Source organism: Brachionichthys hirsutus, unplaced genomic scaffold (genome assembly GCF_040956055.1).
Source record: "Brachionichthys hirsutus isolate HB-005 unplaced genomic scaffold, CSIRO-AGI_Bhir_v1 contig_1478, whole genome shotgun sequence".
Lineage (NCBI taxonomy): Eukaryota > Metazoa > Chordata > Actinopteri > Lophiiformes > Brachionichthyidae > Brachionichthys > Brachionichthys hirsutus.
Genome location: NW_027180529.1, coordinates 7,814 through 27,409, shown reverse-complemented (window position 1 = coordinate 27,409; position 19,596 = coordinate 7,814). Strand labels below are relative to the sequence as shown.

Genomic DNA, 19,596 nt, shown 5'->3' with positions numbered 1-19,596 from the left:
GGGTTATGCTAATCTTTCATTCACCATATCCTTTGTAGAAATGAGGCAAATGCAACCTCAGCAAAAGATGAGAATAAGGAGCTGAGCCATCTCTGCGGCATAACGCTTTGATAAAGATTCAATTATATGTGATCAATATTTGTTTGATAGTTTATGCAAACGTGAAGAATTCTACTGGTATATACTAATCCATAGAGCTGATTCTGCTTTCAGAGGCGGACAACATTACGTGTTCTGCTGTTGGATCGCTCTTCTGCAAAATAGTCATTCAGAAATATTAACAAGATAGTTTAAACAAACATTCTGCAGGTGCAAACCTAAAAGCGATATGACATTACAGAGTTGAGAAAATTAAAAACACCCCGTTTTTAACACCTTTTTCGGGCGTCTCCGCTCTTCAAGCATATTTTTAATTACTCTGATTGGCTTATTTTAAGATGCATCATTACTTACTCTAACAACAGCACTTCGGTATCTAAAGCGCTCACATCAGTAATCAAGAAATATAAACAGATGGTTTACATTGATGATGCTCTTAAGAACAAAACCACCTCTGGAGATGTGGTGAGTGAGCATAAACGATAAGGACAGTGTGTGATAACTGTTGCAGTTTTAACGAGAATTCCATCCATGCATACATGTTCTTGCAGACAAGACGACCTCAATCATTTACGTCTGCTTTTTCCACTGAGGGTCACATACAGAAAGTATTCAACTGCCTGGGCCACCATTAGAGTTAATTTAACAAAATCACTCAATGTAGGTAAACTAGAAAAGCACTCGGAGAGCGCAGACCACCTCCGTCTCCCTATATTGTGATTTATAATGGCGGATTCTTCTTGATCTAGATCCAGAGCTATTGAATATACAACAAATCTGTTTGCCCACTCCTAATTCCACAGTGTCTTGATGAAGGCCACCAAAAACAGAACCTCCTTTGCTGTTCACAGACATATATTTCCCCTTTTTAGAGGAAAGTTTGGCCTCTGAAAAAGCATCCTTGACTTTGGACAATGTAGAGAAGGGTGCAACACAGAAGTCGCGTAGTTGTGTTTCGAAGAGATGAAGTTTGACACCTTTTGTGTTCGTAAAGCTGTGACACAAACTGATCAATTGTAATTCCACCCAGCTTGTCCCACTTAGGATTCATCTCGTTAATTGCATCTGACACATCTTCAAAAATGCCTTTACCCATTGCTGTGCCCTTTAGACTCCTGAAATCAAGCAGCTCCTCCATAACGCAAACATTTTTGTCATTTCCCTGCAGAAATATGAACAGCTGTGTGGCGTCAGTCGTGCCGACGTATCGCACTATTTCATCACTGCAACGCAATCACTGCAAATCAAACAGACACAATTCTCTTGAGTTCTATAAAGAAATATTCCCTATCCCCTCCCCGTGTCTGATATTTTCACACTCACTCACAACACAATAAACTCCTACAGTTCATCCATCGTGCTTTGAATGTGATGGAAAACTGCTGCAAGGCCGGTGACCTTCTCCTGGAGCACACAGCAGCCCATCCACAGCTGTGTTTTAGTTGTTTTTATATAGAGTGAAGGGGCTGAAGTGGTCATATCATCAGAAACCTCTTGCTGCTTTCAAAAACCGTCTCCGGTGTCAGATGTCCAAGCTAAGCAAACAGGCCAATAGCATGAGAAATAGAGACTATTCCCATCGAACATGATTTGCTATAAATATCAGATCTTGTTTACTGGAAAGTCTGCCTATAGATTCCAGAGCACCTTTTTTTTTTTCCATTGCAAAGAGAATCTTTGTTTCTCCTTTTCTGGTCAAATATATCGATCACCTACTGATTGAATTCATTGATCTGCAGGTGATTGTGTTGTGAGAGTAAAATGGAGCCCTGGACTTTAGAAGCCTAAATGAACACTATTTATTTCTCCACGATGTACAGCTGGAGATGAAGCGTTTATCGCACTTTACATTCCATATTTGTTCCGTTTATGCATTACATGCATGCCTGTTTCTGTTCATTAGTAATTTTATGAATGAATGTTTTATAAATATCTTTACCAAAGCAGCCCGGAAGAAATAACACATGCTCAAAAACAGGTAAATGATTTGTTATGCCCACAAACATTTTACTGCATGTTCTACGTCGCTGCTCAAATATAAATTGGAACCTGATTCCTTCAGCATGAACCCCTTTCTGTAACTGCTCAGACCGACCGAGGGAGGAGGGTCAACTTAATGGGCTTCTAATTCTAATTAAACATTTCTGGGCAACGCTGACAAGTCAGGTTTTATTTCTTGTAAGCACGCATTTTGTGTGTGTGGGGGGGGGGGGGGGACGGACAAAACTTGTGTGCAAAAGAGTCAAATGTTCCATTTGCAAAGTAAAGAGTGTCTCCAATGCGACAACCACTCATCAATTATTGTATTGTTGCACCCACAGCTGCCATGATGACGTTACTTTAAACCTGCTGCCACATTAAGTAATAAATACCACCTGATTTCTGGTGGTGGGAGACAGTCTCCCACCATTCCTGTGTTTTTGATCAATCATTCATCGTTCAAATAAAAGATGCATTTTCACTGCCAAGTTTTGGTTTGAATTAGTTTTCTCATTTCATATCAAAATGAATATGTGATTTAAATTATGGGAAAGAAATAATATCAAACAATGTCTTCCTTTATTAAAACATCTGTTCTTTCACGATCTACCCATTAACTCTTCTTGAATAAATTAAAGCCAAAGAGCGGAGGAGAGTCTGGGAGCAAGAAACATGTTTTAAATGATTTCTCTTTATTCAGTCAAATGATGTTAATCATTCCTAAGTCTAAAATGTTCTAAAAATCAAATGCAAATTCTCAGAGTAATCATATTCGGGGTTGTTGAATGATGACATCACAATCAGAATGTCAAAGAGTGTAAATGCAAACAATTAACAAAAACATTGTTTTTAAAGGGTTCTCTGATTTTTCCAGAGTTGGTTCAAATACATCTCGACACAACACACAACGTGTGTGTTAAACTCAGCTGAAAACATGTAATAGCACACAGAGATGTCCCCCCCTTCCATTCACAGAGCTTCAACTTTCACATTTCCCAGATATAACCGCTGCTGGCTAAATCTAACCGTCAGTCACGGCAAGGATCTAAAGACGACTTTGTTCAAACTTTGATTTCAATTGAATTTGCTTTAACGGTTTAATTGTCAAAAGAAAATGGGCAAAAGAAAAGCTGAAACACTATAATTGATCTGAATTCCTATTATTCTCAAGGCACAAAAAGTTTGTCAGCTCCATTTGCGCAGTCATAGCAAAAACGACAACCAATCTTTTAAATTTATTGAGAAATCAAGACACGTGCATGCTCACATGCGCACACACATTGCTTTGAATATGGGGAAAACATTTTCCTTGACACAAACTTCACTTTGCTTTCGGCCTGAATCAGATAGTAATCAAATGGAATCAAGAAACGCCATTCATCTGTGGATCCTGTAAAAGACATGCTCATTATGCTAACAAGCCTCTGGTTCCTATCAACCTGTTATTTGTTGGAGTCGATCATCATCATTGTATCTTTGCAAATATAACAGTCCAATCGGAGGTGAAATGGAATGCTGGGATTCTACAAGGAATGTATCACTCAACAAACAAGCAATCACCTGGAGGCTCCTCCCGTCCCACAAACCATTGGTGTGTCTTTGCTCAGAAAACAATGCAAATAGCATTTTTATAAAGTACCGTGGACGTAGTACAATAGACACTGACAAAGATCTCGTTATTTTGGCCCTGCAGGGGAAACATTTGAGACGTAGTAACTCTCAGTGTCTTCACAAACTTCAGAGACAATCATCTAATGGTTGGGGCTCACCGCGCCGCTGTGTCCACTCAGCAATCTGTATATGCAGGGTCTGGGCCATTTCCAGCCATAAGCTTTTACTGGCCAGGAATCCACTCTCATGCCTTCCCACAGCACAGCGTCACACTCGGCCCGGTCCCGGTCCCGGGTTCGTCGCTGTCAAACAATCTGTGCTAATGGACTAATGTCGCAGCCATGAGCATTCCCGATGGCGTCAGCCAGGGAACATACCACAACTGAAGTTTAAGTTATGCGGCCTGATGTTCACTTTGGTGCTTCACTGCTTCCCTTTAGTCAAACAGAAATAGTGCTGTACTTGCAGTTTCCCCACTGTGGGAGAAAATTGCCTCTTTGCCAGCTGTTCCGTTCCAAACCAGATACCAAGTTGATGTATAGTGTATAGTTAGAATGGTATGGGAAATCTTTTGTTTTTTTGTATGGTAACTCATCCAGGAAGGCCAGAAATGTAGAGAAAGGGAGGGGGGGGTGAAGGATTTGGCGCTGGACGGAAAGACGGCCAGAGAGATGCTGAGCTGGAAAATGTTGCATCCTTGCATCTTCCAGATAAGCTCAATCACGTCCAAGGTTCTTTACAAGCAGTAGGAAGGCTATTCCTCCCCTCTTTTGTGCATCCAGGACAGTTTAGACTCCTCTGGCTCACTGGCAGCATTGATGAAAGCCAATGTTCTCCCCCCCCCTTTCGTTGCACTGCTGAGGCGATGAAATAATGATCTTTTTTCTTTAAATTATTGAACTGTTCTGGTCTATGAACAAGCACAATAACAATTTTAAATAGTTTAAAGTGCTCTTACTAACATTAAATAACAATGAATTCAGTGATCTGCTCAGAAAGATTGGCAGTTTATTCTCAATTCAGAATGAAGTGCTCTAACGCAGACGAAGGGGCAGAGCTGATGCCAAATGGGCATTTCATTCATTTAGTTTGTTAAAACAGAAATCAGACAGCAGCAGCCACAACAGTGTCCAAATGGAGACGGCAAAATGCTGAGTTCAGTCAACAGGGGCGAGTTTGATTCTTTTGGTCAGTAATGCAAAACAAATGATCCAACTCGACGTGTAATCTGAACGTGACAAGAATGATTAGAACAGGCTGAACATTTCAAACTTCTCTTTCATGTCCGTCCGGAGGTCACGTTTTCTACCGCGTGTTTTTACTTGTTTGTTTGCTGATACGAAAACCTCTAGACAGTTTTGTCGAGTCGGTACTTTGTCTATACTCTTTTGGAGTTATATCCTGAAAAACACTACCAAGATTGAAATGCTGTTTTTCACGGAGTAACTATGAAACTAATTATAAAAATGTGTTTCTTAATTCTAGAGGGGAGGTTTGGTCAAACAATCTTTTTAGGACATAACTGGAAAGCATGCACTAGGTATTACTGCCCCGCTTCCTTTTGTTGTTTCCAATGTGCTACTCGAGTCGACACCTAAGGAAAATGTCACACCAGACCCCCCGATGCTGCTTTATTATACCTCCTACCTCGTCTGCATGCCATCTGAAATCACACAATGAGGCTACGCTGCTGTTGGCTAATTTCATGCAAATGAAAAAAAGGAGGCATGGAGGAGGGTCTTTGTTGCTTGTGGTATTGCTCAATCTCTGTGTAAAAAGGCTTTACGAAACAAATACCAGCTTCCACTCACACTGTGGTTTTGGGGAATAAATGTATAGAACCGTTAATATCTCATGTGAGTACAGTTCATTCACCGAGAGGAACCTCATACTGTACAAAGCATTATCATAATAACAGAACTGTTGGACATGACAATAATAGCCCCCATTCTTCTTCTTCTTCTGGCTTGTCCCGTCCTCAAGCCAGCCTTCTCCGCTTCACCCTGTCCTTTGCATCCTCCTCTTAACACCAGCCACAAACATGATAGCTCCCTATTCAGATGTTTGAAATCAAATCTCATGCTGTTCTGACCACAGCTTTTATAATAGATCTAAATGTTGCTGCAATGCAGATATCAAGGCATAAAAATGGTATGAAGTGAAACGGTTAGGAAAGTGTCTGCGTGCCGTTAGCACACAAATTCTGATGGCATGGGAAGGTAATGCCATGTGGCGTATGCATTGTGAAAGATAGTCCGTAATAGACACAGGGCCGTATACTTTATCACTGCAGGTATTTCCATTTGCAGCAGAAGGAATGTGCATAGCAGTTTAAGAAAATCTGCATCATAAATCATTAGCAAATTGCTCAAATCAGCAGATTGGCTAATGCCGACCAGAAGGAACTAATTTTTTGTTAATTCTAGTCGGCTGAAACTTTTTGCATTTCTTCACAGCAAGACGGAAGAATCCATTTTGCAGCTGCAAGAAAAGTATGCCCATCAGAATAAGAATATAGAATAGTTTTTCAACTTAATGGCCATTATTATCCTTGACTGTTTGGCCCCAGCAGATTCCCAAAGGGTATTTAAACGTAACTCCTCACTTAATGTGGCAATCTTCAGAAAATAGGAGACATTTTTTTGGCTCTCTTGTCCAAAATAAGAAACAATCTGCAGCGTCGACTGGGCGTCTCCTTGCATCTGTCTTGTGCCTACATATGTTGGGGTTATTGGGGAATGAGGTATCAGGTGGCTATGCCTGTCACATCTGCTGGGGTGCTGCTTCCTTCTTGGAGACCAGATGGGATTTTTTTGGTGGGTTTTCCTTTCCAAGGGTGGGTTAAGATTTTAAAAGGCAGAAGGGGGCGTTATTTTTCATCAAAAGTACAATATGTGGAGAAGTCTTTATGTATTACTGGGGATGTATGAAATTGAATGCGGCTTGCTGTAGTGATGAGAGCAGCAAGTCTGAACCGAAACAGTAAAGTTATGGGCTATAAGGCCGGAATAATTAGCTGAAAGACGCTCTCAAGCTGAGGGGGATCTATCAATGTGAGCGGTAATTCTTTGTGTGTTCTTGACTGTTAACTCTTTTCAAAAATGACCAATTTGAATATAAAATCGACCAAAAAGTCCAACTTCACTTCTTCATCAAGATTTCATGATAACACAAAAGTCACAAGTAACTAATAAATGTTGTTTTAATCAGCTTCAACTCCACTCTTACTTTGCCACATCCATCATTTTTTATTGATATATTGATGCCACCACCTTCTTTTGTTCCCGATCGGTCCAGAGAGGTGAGCAAAATGAGAAACCCAGGGGAAACATCCGGGTTTCCCTGCAGCTCAGTGGGATGAATTACCTCGGCCTCAGAGAGCGCTTGAATATGTGAATGGCTCCAACTAATCCAACTTCCTCAAACCATTCATTGTCTTTCCTCTCAGTGCTCTCCTGTCTGTGTGAAATCATCAGAAAGTCACTGAAGATGAGCTTGAAGAACGCAATGATATTGTTAATAAACAGAAACACTGAAGTTTCAAGACTATTTACCGAAATAAATATGAATAAATACAAACAACTGACAAAACACTTGGTGCAAAGCAAGTAAAATATCCAACTTTCTGATGGAAGCTTTGCAAGTAATATCAGGGGGGGGGTCTCTGAGTGATGGATAAGAAATTACAAGCTTCAATACTGAATGACTAAATGTCAGTCCGAGATGAGTGCATGAAGAAAAGAGCATCAAGACTAGACCAGCTGGCCTTGCATCTATTTATGGTCTTTCCAGAATCTGATTTCTTATCCCAAAAACTTTGTGGGGCTCATTGCACAACATCATCGACATACAACCAGGCAGCAGTAGCCCACACGTCCGGGTAGGCTGCGCCAATACTTCACAAGAAAAAGTCAAGAAAAGTAAAAAGAATTGGAGCATTTATCTTGTGTTCCTCTTACTTAAACAACCCAGAATAGTCCTTCTCAATCATTCTTCTTCATTTATGCCAACAGCCACGCCTCCAGTCTCCATCCTCTTCGTGCTCATCCCTGATGGGGATGGTGGTTGATGACCCTCTGGTGACCTGCTGCAGCCGGAACAACCTGGTGTTCCGTACGAGAGACGGTTGCTACGCTCGTCCCTCCTCCATCACCATGTGTGATTCCCTTCTGCTTCATGGGAATCATCATTTCACAGGACCAACCAAAAAAAAAAGCTCAGCAGTGGATATTCTTCTCGAAGGCACAAATAGTTCCATCTGCCATGGTCAATGACGGTGCGCTTCCACACCTCCACAAAAACGGTGTCTTCCCATCTGCCTCTGGCCTTAAGAAGGCGTAGACATCCTCCCACCTGCACAGCAAACTTGGACTTTTATCCCACCCCCCATGGCCACGACGCATTACATTAACATACGGTCCCGTCACTCATGCATGGTATGTCCGTCCTCCCACACACACAGGCTTGTATCTGGACTGTGACTCCACACATTGCATAGATATCTATTTACATCCATCCACGTGTTTTTGCACATTTCCACTAGGGCTTGACTGTTTCTGTATTGCCTTTTTATAAAAATCTGTTTTTATGTGTTGGTCTTTTTGTGTGTGGAATAGTCAGTGACACCTTAAAGTTAACACTGATTGGGTGTCATTGCACTTGGGCTTGTTTAGCACAAGCTCCTCATTGAAGGTGGGGGGGGGACAAGGTGAGGATCGGTGAGTAGCGGAGAGGAAGGCAAAGCACAAAGAAGAAGCACAATATCACAGAGAGACTTTGACCCTTGACCTCATAATCATTCAGTCAGAAGCCAAACAGCTGAATGTAAGAAATCTACATGTCAGTGAATGACAGTGAAGTAAAAACCTCCTCCAGTCCACTTTCACAGAGTTTCACAGACAAATATTCATATTTATATCTGACGTAAGTATAAAAAAACTTTCTTGGTCTTATTGATTTACATTCACATCTTCTGAAAGAAAACATTTACTGCAAAAAAAAAAAAAAAACAGCAGTCATGACTTTATAAAGAAATCAGATTGCTCGATGTCTAATTCAGGATTTATATTGCTGTGCCCTGCCAAAAAGAAATGTTGATCCTCTTGAACTTGAGGCAAATCCTCGCCTAGAAATGGAGCCTAGAAAGTATGGCATGGATGCTCCCATTAAAGTTCCATTTCCAGCAGCACACTGAGCAGCGTAAGGGCTTGCGTTGTCTGAATGCTCAGTGTATTCAATCAAGTGAAATGAGCAGTGAAATCATCATCCCAGCGTTTAAGTCTGGTCTTAGAATATGAAACAATCTAATTCAAGGTGATTCATCGCTTTAGAAAGATGCTTATCACGGCCGAGCGCTCTGATGTCTGTTGAAGAAGCTGTGTGGGCGTCAAAGGGCTAAGCCTCTCTGAAGGAATGCTACCATGAACTGTAAAAAAAAAAAACAAAAAAAAAAAAATTAACATTATTATTAATCCTTGATATATCTGAGGGTGCCTCCCCTTCTATTGTTATTCCGTTTTTAAGCACATTTCATCAGGTTAATTCTAAGAGCATTTCCTGAACTGACTTTGTTAGAAGTGGCCTTTGGATGAGGATACAAACATAAAAATCACAAGGAAACATCATGACTCCTTTTTTTAAAAAATAATTAAATGGCATTATTGTCATGGCAGACCTAAAATAAAACAAATTGTTGCCAAAGAAACCCCCTATGGGGCATTGCTCCTATACACGGCAACCTTTCGGAGTACCTGCATTTAAGGATGTGGTCTAGAAACAGTGCAGAGGCAGGATTGGATTCCTTAGAGGGCTGCTGCGTGTCACTCATCTTCTAAATAACACCAAAACAAAAAGAAAACACCCCCTGTTTTTCATTAGAAAAGAATCCACACGGTTAACGGGCTGTCACTTCAATCTGAGGGCAACATTTCACTCAGATAAACCTTATCAGACATCAAATAGGGAACTTTTATTCTCCTCTCTGCTCTGTGCTTTGACAGCAGCCAGTGGTTAAATAAAATTACAACATTACAACAAATTACAATTATTACCTTCTCCTTATTGTGTTCATTTGCACAAGTTTTTGGCTGCAGTTTTTGGCTGCAGAAAAACAAGTCTTTCACTCCTGATTGGACTTTCTAAAAGGACAATCATCCCGAGCACCATGTTGGCTCAGTTTCAGAAGTCCTGAAACATTCTGGTCACCTGACTTCAACTAGAATTTAGCTTTTGGAAAACGGCAACGCAGCACATATGCAAATTTTAAGCAAATCACTTAGACTTTTGAGATAGCCTGCTGGGTTCAGGTGTACATCTAAGAAGTGTAGAATAATTCAAATATGGTTTTACATTTAAACACAGATATTAGTCTGGAAACATTCCATGTGAAACTACCGCTGGTATTTTCCATACACTCACGAGTACTCAAAAACTCTTAAACAGGATGAGCCTTAAATACACGTTTCTCATCTCAGTCCAATAAATCAGTCACTCCGCACTAACTGAGCTCCTATCTAGTGGGATAAATGCCTGCATTTGACCAAAATAGGGAAGAACCACCTCTGAAAGCAGAGGGGATTGCGTGCGATTATCTTATTGCCTTTTAAATTGCTTTGCCCTTCACGGATTAACCTTTTGAACTATACCTTGGATGAACATCCAGAATATTAGAGGATTAAAAACAAATCATTTGCGCACTTTCAGACAGCAAGTTTTGTTTTTAATAAACTAGATTTATTGAAATGTGGATTTATGGAGCTTTAAGGAACAACATTGGCGCTTTTGTCTGAATTAAGCACCACCCCACAGTGGGAAAAAACCAAATCCCGGACGGAGGCGCGTCGAGCATCTCTACCCCCCCCCCCCTTTAGTTCTCAACGGAGCGTCGGGAGAGTGGAGGAGGGAGAGAGGACTGCGTGGGGACTTGCGCGGCTGATGTCTTTTTCTCAGCGCACATTTGGAAGCAACTTGTTCGCGTTGAAAACTCTTTTCGTGAGTTTGTGGTGATCAGAAGTGATCCGAAGCCTGCTATGGAGAACCTCTTCAGCCAAAATGAGTCTGAGCACTGACGATGCCGCGCAGTTGGGGGAAAATGGTTCCGCGGAACTGGATTACGCGCAGGGGAACTTCACCAACAGCTCCGGGGGGCACGGCGAGGTGCGCCTCACCCGCGCAGTCCCGCTCGGCTTGGTGCTGGGGGCTTTCATCGTGTTCGCCATCGCGGGCAACATCCTCGTCATCCTTTCCGTGGTGTGCAACAGGCACCTGCGCACCCCGACGCACTACTTCATCACCAACCTGGCCATGGCCGACCTGCTGCTGAGCACCACGGTGCTGCCCTTCTCCGCCACCTTCGAGATCCTCGACTACTGGGTGTTCGGGAGGATCTTCTGCGACATCTGGGCGGCGGTGGACGTGCTGTGCTGCACCGCGTCCATCATGAGCCTGTGCGTAATCTCCATCGACCGCTACATCGGCGTGAGCCACCCGCTGCAGTATCCGGGCATCGTGACGGAGCAGCGCGCGCTGCTCGCCATGCTCGGGGTGTGGGCGCTGTCGGTGGTCATCTCCATCGGACCGCTGTTCGGCTGGAAGCAGCCGCCGTCGCCGGATGACACCGAGTGCCCCATCACGGAGGAGAAGTTTTACGCGCTCTTCTCCTCCCTCGGCTCCTTCTACATTCCGCTCGTCGTCATTTTGGCCATGTACTGCCGGGTGTACATCGTCGCTAAGCGGACCACGAAGAACCTGGAAGCTGGCGTGATGCGAGAGAGGATGAACTCCAGCGAGCTGACCCTCAGGATCCACAAGGGCCCCCACACGCACGAGGAGCCCGGCAGCTCCGCCGCGGGCAAGGGCCGCGCGCACCAAGCAAGGAGCTCGCTGACGCTGAAACTTCTGAAATTCTCCAGAGAGAAGAAAGCGGCAAAAACTCTGGGAGTCGTGGTCGGCATGTTTACGCTTTGTTGGCTGCCCTTCTTTCTCGCCTTGCCCATAGGTAGGTCCATCAGGTCAGCAGCGTGCTCGGGTTATACTGCAGGGAATCAAACTCTAAGCCGCTCACAGGGTCACCAGAGCCCACATTAGATTCATGCAGCGAAGAGAGTCATGTTCATGCCTGCGTAAAGTCTAAATTGAGGCAGTCAGACGCTGCTGCAGACGCCGTGGATGAGTTGTTACTGCGAGCAAAGCTGTGAATTATAACGTGATCTGTACGAATTTACCGTCACGTCAGTCAAATTTAATATATGTGGTCCTTTAGGAGTAGATCAATGTGTGTGTGTGTGTGTGTGTGTGTGAATGCATGAGCAGCATCCGATCCGCTTTGCCATGCCTTTAAAAGCAAATCAGCTGTGAAATGTTCCAGTTCTTTCACTCAGCATCAGCCAAGCATTGGCATCTGTATCTAGAATCCACAGAAGATGCTTCAAAGAGACTACAGGGAAGATTTGATCTCAGCTTTTCCCAACACAATTAGTGTTATATCGCATTATCCCCCCAGAGTCACTCTTTTGGTGCAAAAAAACTAAAGGAAGTGTGGAGCAGATGGCCTGTCTGGGATGTGGGACTCCCTGATGCCACTGTGATCGGCCTGCAGTCAATACCTATAACTGTGTGTGTGTGTGTGTGTGGGGGGGGGGCACTCCAGAGGAAATGAAATAACGTACTCCGTTTTGAAATCCTCATTCCAGTGGCTGTTTCGTGGTTGAACTATGATCATGGGTTCTGCATTTTAAGATGATCGTTTTTTTTATCCAGATGTCTGTCAGGGCATTGATCCCGTCTGTCGTTGTGGCCTGCGGTTACATCAACATGCTTGTGTGTGTGTGTGTGTGTGTGTTTCTACACACGTTCTGTGGTGGGATGTGGTTTTGGTTCTGGCTTGAAGCTATACCCCTCATCATATTCTCATATATGGACACACATCACTATACCTGGGGGCACAATCACTATATATGCAGGGTTGCAGAGTGAGGATGGGTTTTTTTCCCCTGGAGGCATTTTTAGATACCAAAAACCGGCAATAAATGCTTGTTTTTCTTTTTTTTTTAAAGCTCTGACTTCCAGATCTGAAAGATTTCAGAGAGCAGATAAGAGGGGGGGGGGGGATTTGAGATTTAGGAGGGGCCTGTTTATGTAACCCTAATCGACAAACTGCCAAGAAACCCCAGAGGGCACATTTCTCTGTACCGGCTCTGGTGTAGCATACCGATAGGGAGGGAACATGCATTATTGCAATGTTAGCACACTATAACTTCACACAATAATTAATACCATTTCAGATACTGCCAATCAACTAAAACGAAAGTTTTACATTCAGTACTTTGAAATCTTTGCCCTATGCAGGCTCCTCATCTAAATATGTGTTTCATTGAGGCTCAGAAATGTACGATCGTTCTGCAAAGTATAGGAGCTAAAAAGTAACACTTTGCTTGAGAAAAAAAAATAAAAACGTTACTGAAATGATTTGTTCATGCAGCAAGGACGTTTTACTTGTTGAGAAATCTTATAATTAGTTTGTTCTGGTCTAATTAGTAATAACTAAAGATTAAAACAAGATAATTAATCCCATGTTTCCAGACCTCAGCTTTTAAATGAGGCTGGAGGAGCTGCTCCTTCACGCCCCCCCCCCCCCCCCCACCCCACCCACAGAGTTAGAGTTTCTGTCTCACACTTGTAATTACATCGCTCCCCTCTTTGCACACTGATATGTAATGTGTGGGGGGGTTGCTCGCTGACGAAGTGTGTGCACGCTGAAGGCAGTGGTGTTTTATTTGTGTCAGTGTGGGTGTGAATGGGGGGGGGGGGGGGGGGGGCTAAAAACCATTGAAGCCAACAATAGTCCCCTAAAGCCTCTGCCTGAGGAATCCCGCAGCTCAGAGGAAGATGTAAACGCTCTCCTGATCCAACGATCTAATCCGTCTTATTATGCCGGTGCCGTGTTTTATTTCTTTTGCACATAAATGGCAAACATGCAGCCATGAGTCTAATTTAAGTTATCTCTTCTCAGTGTGTCCTTTTTTTGCCTTTCGCTTGGAGCAAAGTAAAGTGCACATATCTCAAGATTTCAAACAGTGTATCAGCATTATTAAGTTAGTGGCCCTTCAGACGAGCGTCCTCGGACGGGAAGCAGCCCAAAGACACTCAGGAACTATGACAGTTTGAAAATTAATGGGATTTTATGCTGATAATGCAAAACCATTGTAGAAATGGTTTTTGCAAATTAAAATCATTTAAAGAACTCTTAATGAATTTTGACAACACTTCTGTGACTATGTTGAAATAAAGTTATTAAATGTTGTTGAGATTTTTAAAAGTAAATTAGACAGGATTCTAGGCATTTTCAGCGGCAAAACGGAAATTTAGGGAATCATTTAAAAATTGGTGCCGTAGGATGCTGCTAATGTCCGTTCTGACCAGAGTGTATTGTTAAAAATTACATTTCAAAAAAAGTACTGTAAAGTTGATGACAATGCAGTTAAAAATAAATGACATCTAGGCAGTAGAGATCCAGGTAATACAGCAAGATCAAAGTGGACATCCCATCCTCAAAATGTCTGGGTCAGCAGCACATCCTATAAATAATATAATAGAAAACTATATTCTACATTCTAGGAGCCTCCGAACATAATAGTGTTTGACTTAAATATATTTCAATATTTTAATACGTCATCATAGATCAGTCCAAAAATGCATAAAGTGGAAAATATTGTTTTTATGACAAAAGAAATGAGGCAAAAAAAACCAAGAGACTAATCGATCAATCAATAACATAGATAATGTCATGTACACTCTTACATACATAAGTAGAATAGTCGCATGTACACAATATTTAAGATGAACACTGCTTACTTTACAATATACTGAACAATAGTTTGTTGCGTGAAATGTCAGGAACTCTGTTGAATCAGTTTCTCGACTAATCGCCGGCCGAGCTAAACAAAAATGAGACGTAGAACTGAAAGCTGTGCCAGACAACATATTCGTCTGTGGAGAAGCTAGAGATGAAGTCGATTGAATCTGTGCTTCTCAGGAAGAGAGAGGCTCGGGCGATGCTTGCTATGTCATCGCACACATTGTGCCTTGGCTGTTTAACACCCAGCGCAGGCACTAATGTCCTGTGAAGGCCTCAGAAATAGCAACTGTTACAAGAAGTGCTGAGAAAAAACAACACTTCAGGGGTGTTAACCAATTGTTACCAGATATGTGTGTTTCTGGAGGGCTTTTGCATGCATCTGTGCATCTCTGCCATTACTTCTTCTTTTTTCTTGGAAGGGGGGGGTGCAAACTAGCCAGCTCCTGCAGTTCATAGGATAATTAAAATGGCTTTTAAAGGGAAGAAATAATGAGGGCTCTAATTGATGAAGAAAAAGGTTGGTGGCAGGGCTGAGCAGGAGGCCACAGGACGATGGGGGGGGTGGAGACGAGGATCCCTGAGATGCCAACCCAATTTTCTAGAAATAGCTTCATGCTATGGTCTCATTGAATGCAATCTGCGAGGGCAATAACCATTCTGTCCTTTCGGATTAAGACATATTAATCATATTAATGGCCGTGTTATGAAACCGGATGCGTGGGGGTTGCAGCGCGTGTGTTCTCGACATGGGACAAAATAGGCTTTGCTAATTCCACTTAGTGAGAATAACAGGATATCTCCTTCTTTCTTTTTTTTTTTGCTGTTCCTGTGTTTCATATAGTGAGATGTGAGTATGCGAGTCTGTCCTCAGGAAGGAGGTGCAAGCATTTCTTTTCACAGATGGGGTGACACCACCAACAAGCCTCCCACCGTTTATCTATAAGCCATTGTGTTCCATCTAAGCCCTCACATCCTGTAATGTTTGTACCGTAGCCTCGCGACATAAACAAGGAGCAGAAGCAGACAAGCAAAGTATAGAAACGCGCAGATTTCTTTCTGTGTTCCCTAAACTTTGGTCCCAAACTTGAGCGGAGAGGAAACACAGAACAAGCAGACAGCTTCCCACCGTCCAGGCTGTTCTGGAGCCTCCCAAGGATTCGGGGGCCTTTCCCAAAGGAGGCCATTACAGTGCCAGAAGCCGTTGCGATAGGCTTCCATTCAAATGCAGAGTTGCAGTATTCTTTTCTGAAACATTTTCTCTTTAAACAAAAATATACAAGTGTAAGAGAGCCATAAGATTAACATTTACTATAAATGTTAATTTACTAATCCATTAATACATTAACATTTATAGTAAAAATGGCGAAACATTCTCTGGCCTCATCAGTGGGAGCTTTAGATGATGGCAAATTTACCACAGTTTGGGTGCCTTCATCAGATAAAAGTGAAACACTTTTCACTTGAAAAAACATTGAGAATAAAATTGTGAGATTAATAAAAAAAAAAAATAGAGAGATGGGAAGATTTGATAGAATGATCAAGTTTTAATTCAACTCTATTAAACTTTGCATCCCCAAATCACAGGCGTATTATGCAACACATTTAAGTGGCTCATCCAGAAGCGAAAATTGCATGTGAAAATACCGGCGACTGGGACGAGACCCACTCATCTACAGTACAGGAGGCCGAGATACATGCAGGCAGCTTCCTGCAGTTCCTGGACACGCGCGCACACACACACACACACTCAAACTACTCGCAGTGCTGCCAGAATGCTAGTTGAGCGTGACATTAAATATGTGGCTCCATGTAGTTGTATCCAAAACAAACATGTCAGTCCGCGGCCGTCCAACATATAATGAGCCGGTATTCCCGTTGCTGAGGCGCGTCTCTGTCTCCCTGTGACGAGACGAGGTAATTTCACAGTTAAAAGCTTGAGATGATGGCGCGTCCTCAGCCTTGCCAGGAATGTGATATCAATTTAACAATGTGGGCCGGTACCAAGAAGCAGAGATTTATCCTCATCCGCCCACGCACTCCGACACAAATTCTTCCTTTCATGCTAATCGCACACTTTCTTTTTAGCCTATGGGTTCTATCCTCAGCGACAGACCAGTCGATCGTTTCCTCATGACGCTCACAAGCTCACCTATGTTTCTTCTTTCTGAGGCCCAGCTGGTGATGGAAGTTTCCAAAAGTGCTCCGACATGAGAAAAGGACATTGTTTCAGGTTTTAGTACTCATGGTGCAAGCAGGGCACTTTGTATTGTTTATTCCAACATTAGTACTTCCTCTCGTTCTTGGGCAAGGTCGACATTGTACCTCTCCAGGGCAACGATCGGCACATATGCAGGGAAGATTTGCTGTGGTAGGCTGACCTCCATAACCTCAAATAGAAAAGGTGCCATTTCAGCCAGATGTCTGCCCTTTTCTCATTGTTGAAGTCGCTCCCGCGGATTATTCCTCCTAACTCAGGGTCATCCCTCTGTCTGGAGCTCAATTAAAGTCCTCCAGATGAACTGTGACAGTGTTAAGGCATCAGTTTCTGAAAGAAGCACAGCCTCTTTCTTTAATGATTAATAAATAGCACGGCCGCTCTGGTCAGTCATTTTCAATCGCTGCTGCCCCCTAGCGGAGGATGTACAACCTGCAGTCAGAGAGAGGACAACTAATGATAAAACTTATTACACTGATCAAGACAAAACACAAAGGCTCAGGGGAAAATAAAAAATGATGAAAGATAAACTCTTAAGAGCAATAATTGATGGGAAAAAAGCAATAAAGCAGCAACAATAAAATGAGATAGTAGTGTTTTCCCTGACACAATGCTTTTGCTGCCGAAACCTAATAATTTAGACAGTGAAATATGCAACAGGCAAGTCTATTTTTACTTAGTGAGGCACCAAATAGCTATATTTCAATTCAAAGTCTGGATTCGTCCATCGCTGTCGGATATAAACATGAATGCACAACTGAGGCAGTGACAGCATTAATTGCTTTTCCCTCATCCATCACTTTGAAGTTCTGTTTTAGCATCACTTGCAGTACCAGTCTGTGTTTAGCTCTCCAGCCATCCCTGGGTTTGTTATTTCTGTGCTGCAGTGACACGTGGCTGGTGAGGCACTGGCTCTGTCAGAGTCAGATTTACAAAGGTTTCTCATACCAGCTTTTAACCAAGCAAGAGTGTTAAATTCAGAGCACCTGAGAGATAAAGTCTATCTGCTCTGAACTTTGTTCTTAATTTGCCATTGCAATGCCACAATTCATGCACATTTAATACAAATTGAGTATGTACACTGTATATAATTAGATTTTTGTTGCGGACTGTATATTATACAAATCTATAATGCACTGTAAGCAGTGTGTGTATATAGTATTACCTTTACTTGTAAATTGAGCCCATGGCATAGCCGGTCCTTCTGGACAAAAATCCATTACTGTATTTATGATTACTTGTTTTGACTGAAAGTCCAGTTTTGAGATTTTTTTTAGCTTTGATATAGTATCTGCAGCTTCCATTGTTGCAGTGAAAACACCTCCTAGTTTTGAACTCACGTATTTCTTCTTCTTCTTCTTTGTAACTCTCGTATTTCGTCAATAGAACAAACATCAACACGGGCTCGTGTCTAAATGTTGATTTAATGAAACATGAGTGTCATTTATTAAACTTGTAACCATGGCAAACTGCGTTTTGATCAGATTTGATCAATAATGCCAGCAACAAAAGCAACAAAGTGCCAAATGTTTTAGCTGTTTTTTTGGACAGAAGTTACTGATGTCATTATTTCCATTTTCTCTCTTCTGCTGGTTCCAGGGTCCTTTAATGTGAACTTGCGCCCACCCGATACCCTCTTCAAGGTCATCTTCTGGCTGGGCTATTTCAACAGCTGCCTGAACCCCATCATCTACCCCTGCTACAATCGTGAGTTCAAGCTGGCCTTCATTCGCATCCTGCGATGCCAATGTCACCAGCGTAAACGTCCCGGTTGGAGGGCGTACAATTACCGATCCTCTAATTTCAGCTCCTCTGGACACTCACGAAAAAGTTCGGCCGATCACAACTCCGGCTGCTTGAATGGCAGCCAGCGCACCCTGCCGTCCTCAGCCAGCCCGAGCCCCAGCTACCTAACCAAGGGTCTACCACCCTGCCCAGAAGGAGAAACACTACACATCTGGGGGTCTACCACTCCAACTCCCTCCACCCCCAACCTGCTGCCTGGCAGCCCCACAGACTGCCAGCAAGGAGTTGTGCGAGAGGAGTTAAGAAGAGGTAAGCCAGGTGAGGAGAAGGCTGGCGGTGTTTTCTATTTCTCCTTTGGGAAGAATCGAGATAACACAGCGATCAGCAAAGACAGCATCGTGCCTGGAGACAGGGTGTGACCTCTGACCTTTCTGAGACATGGTCTTTCACACAACGATTAACACAGATCTGCTTAATTTTCCATACATGGTCAAATGATTATGTATCAGTGGATTGTCGTAGTCATTCATGGTGAATGTAAGGTGAAGATACACGTGCATTTTGTCTACGTCGCTGTACCTGTGGCTAGCATGGACTGGAGGGCTTCTCTCAGTGGACATAAGGAGTACAAGACAATATTATCACTGCCTTCTTTGGGACGCCGGTGTACGCATCTTGATTCGACAAAATTACATTTACACCCAAAAGAGATTTAGTTTAACATCTATATATCCAGGCCAGCCAAGGTCATTTTAATTTATATATTATCAAAGTTATGTCATAGAAATCTTTAAAAAGATGCAACGATTCACCCACGATCGAACTGCAAGGAAAAAAGACGTCCTTGAAGCTCTACTGTTGATGGGCGGCTGCCTGCTCGGACTTGTTGGCTTGAGAGTCTGCCCTGTAAAAAACCCGACTCGTATACAGTGTGTGATAAGACAAATGATTATTACGTTGTTGCAGTCACTTGATATCGTTGTGGTATTGTGTGGAAATAAAAATATAACCTGCTTTATCTTTTGTGTGCACAGTTATTAGATATCATCTTCTTTGTATGTTCAAAAAGTGCCAGTATCAGAAATGTCAG

At 42.6% G+C, this 19,596-nt stretch overlaps 1 protein-coding gene across 1 annotated transcript; it reads left to right on the top strand.

The window, feature by feature from the left end:
- Positions 1–10,740: 10,740 nt before the first annotated feature.
- On the top strand, positions 10,741–18,925 carry LOC137915843 (alpha-1A adrenergic receptor-like). The gene is made up of 2 exons (XM_068758963.1): positions 10,741–11,686; positions 18,360–18,925. The coding sequence occupies exons 1-2, from the start codon at positions 10,741–10,743 to the stop codon at positions 18,923–18,925; spliced, it is 1,512 nt and encodes a 503-aa protein (XP_068615064.1).
- Positions 18,926–19,596: the final 671 nt, after the last annotated feature.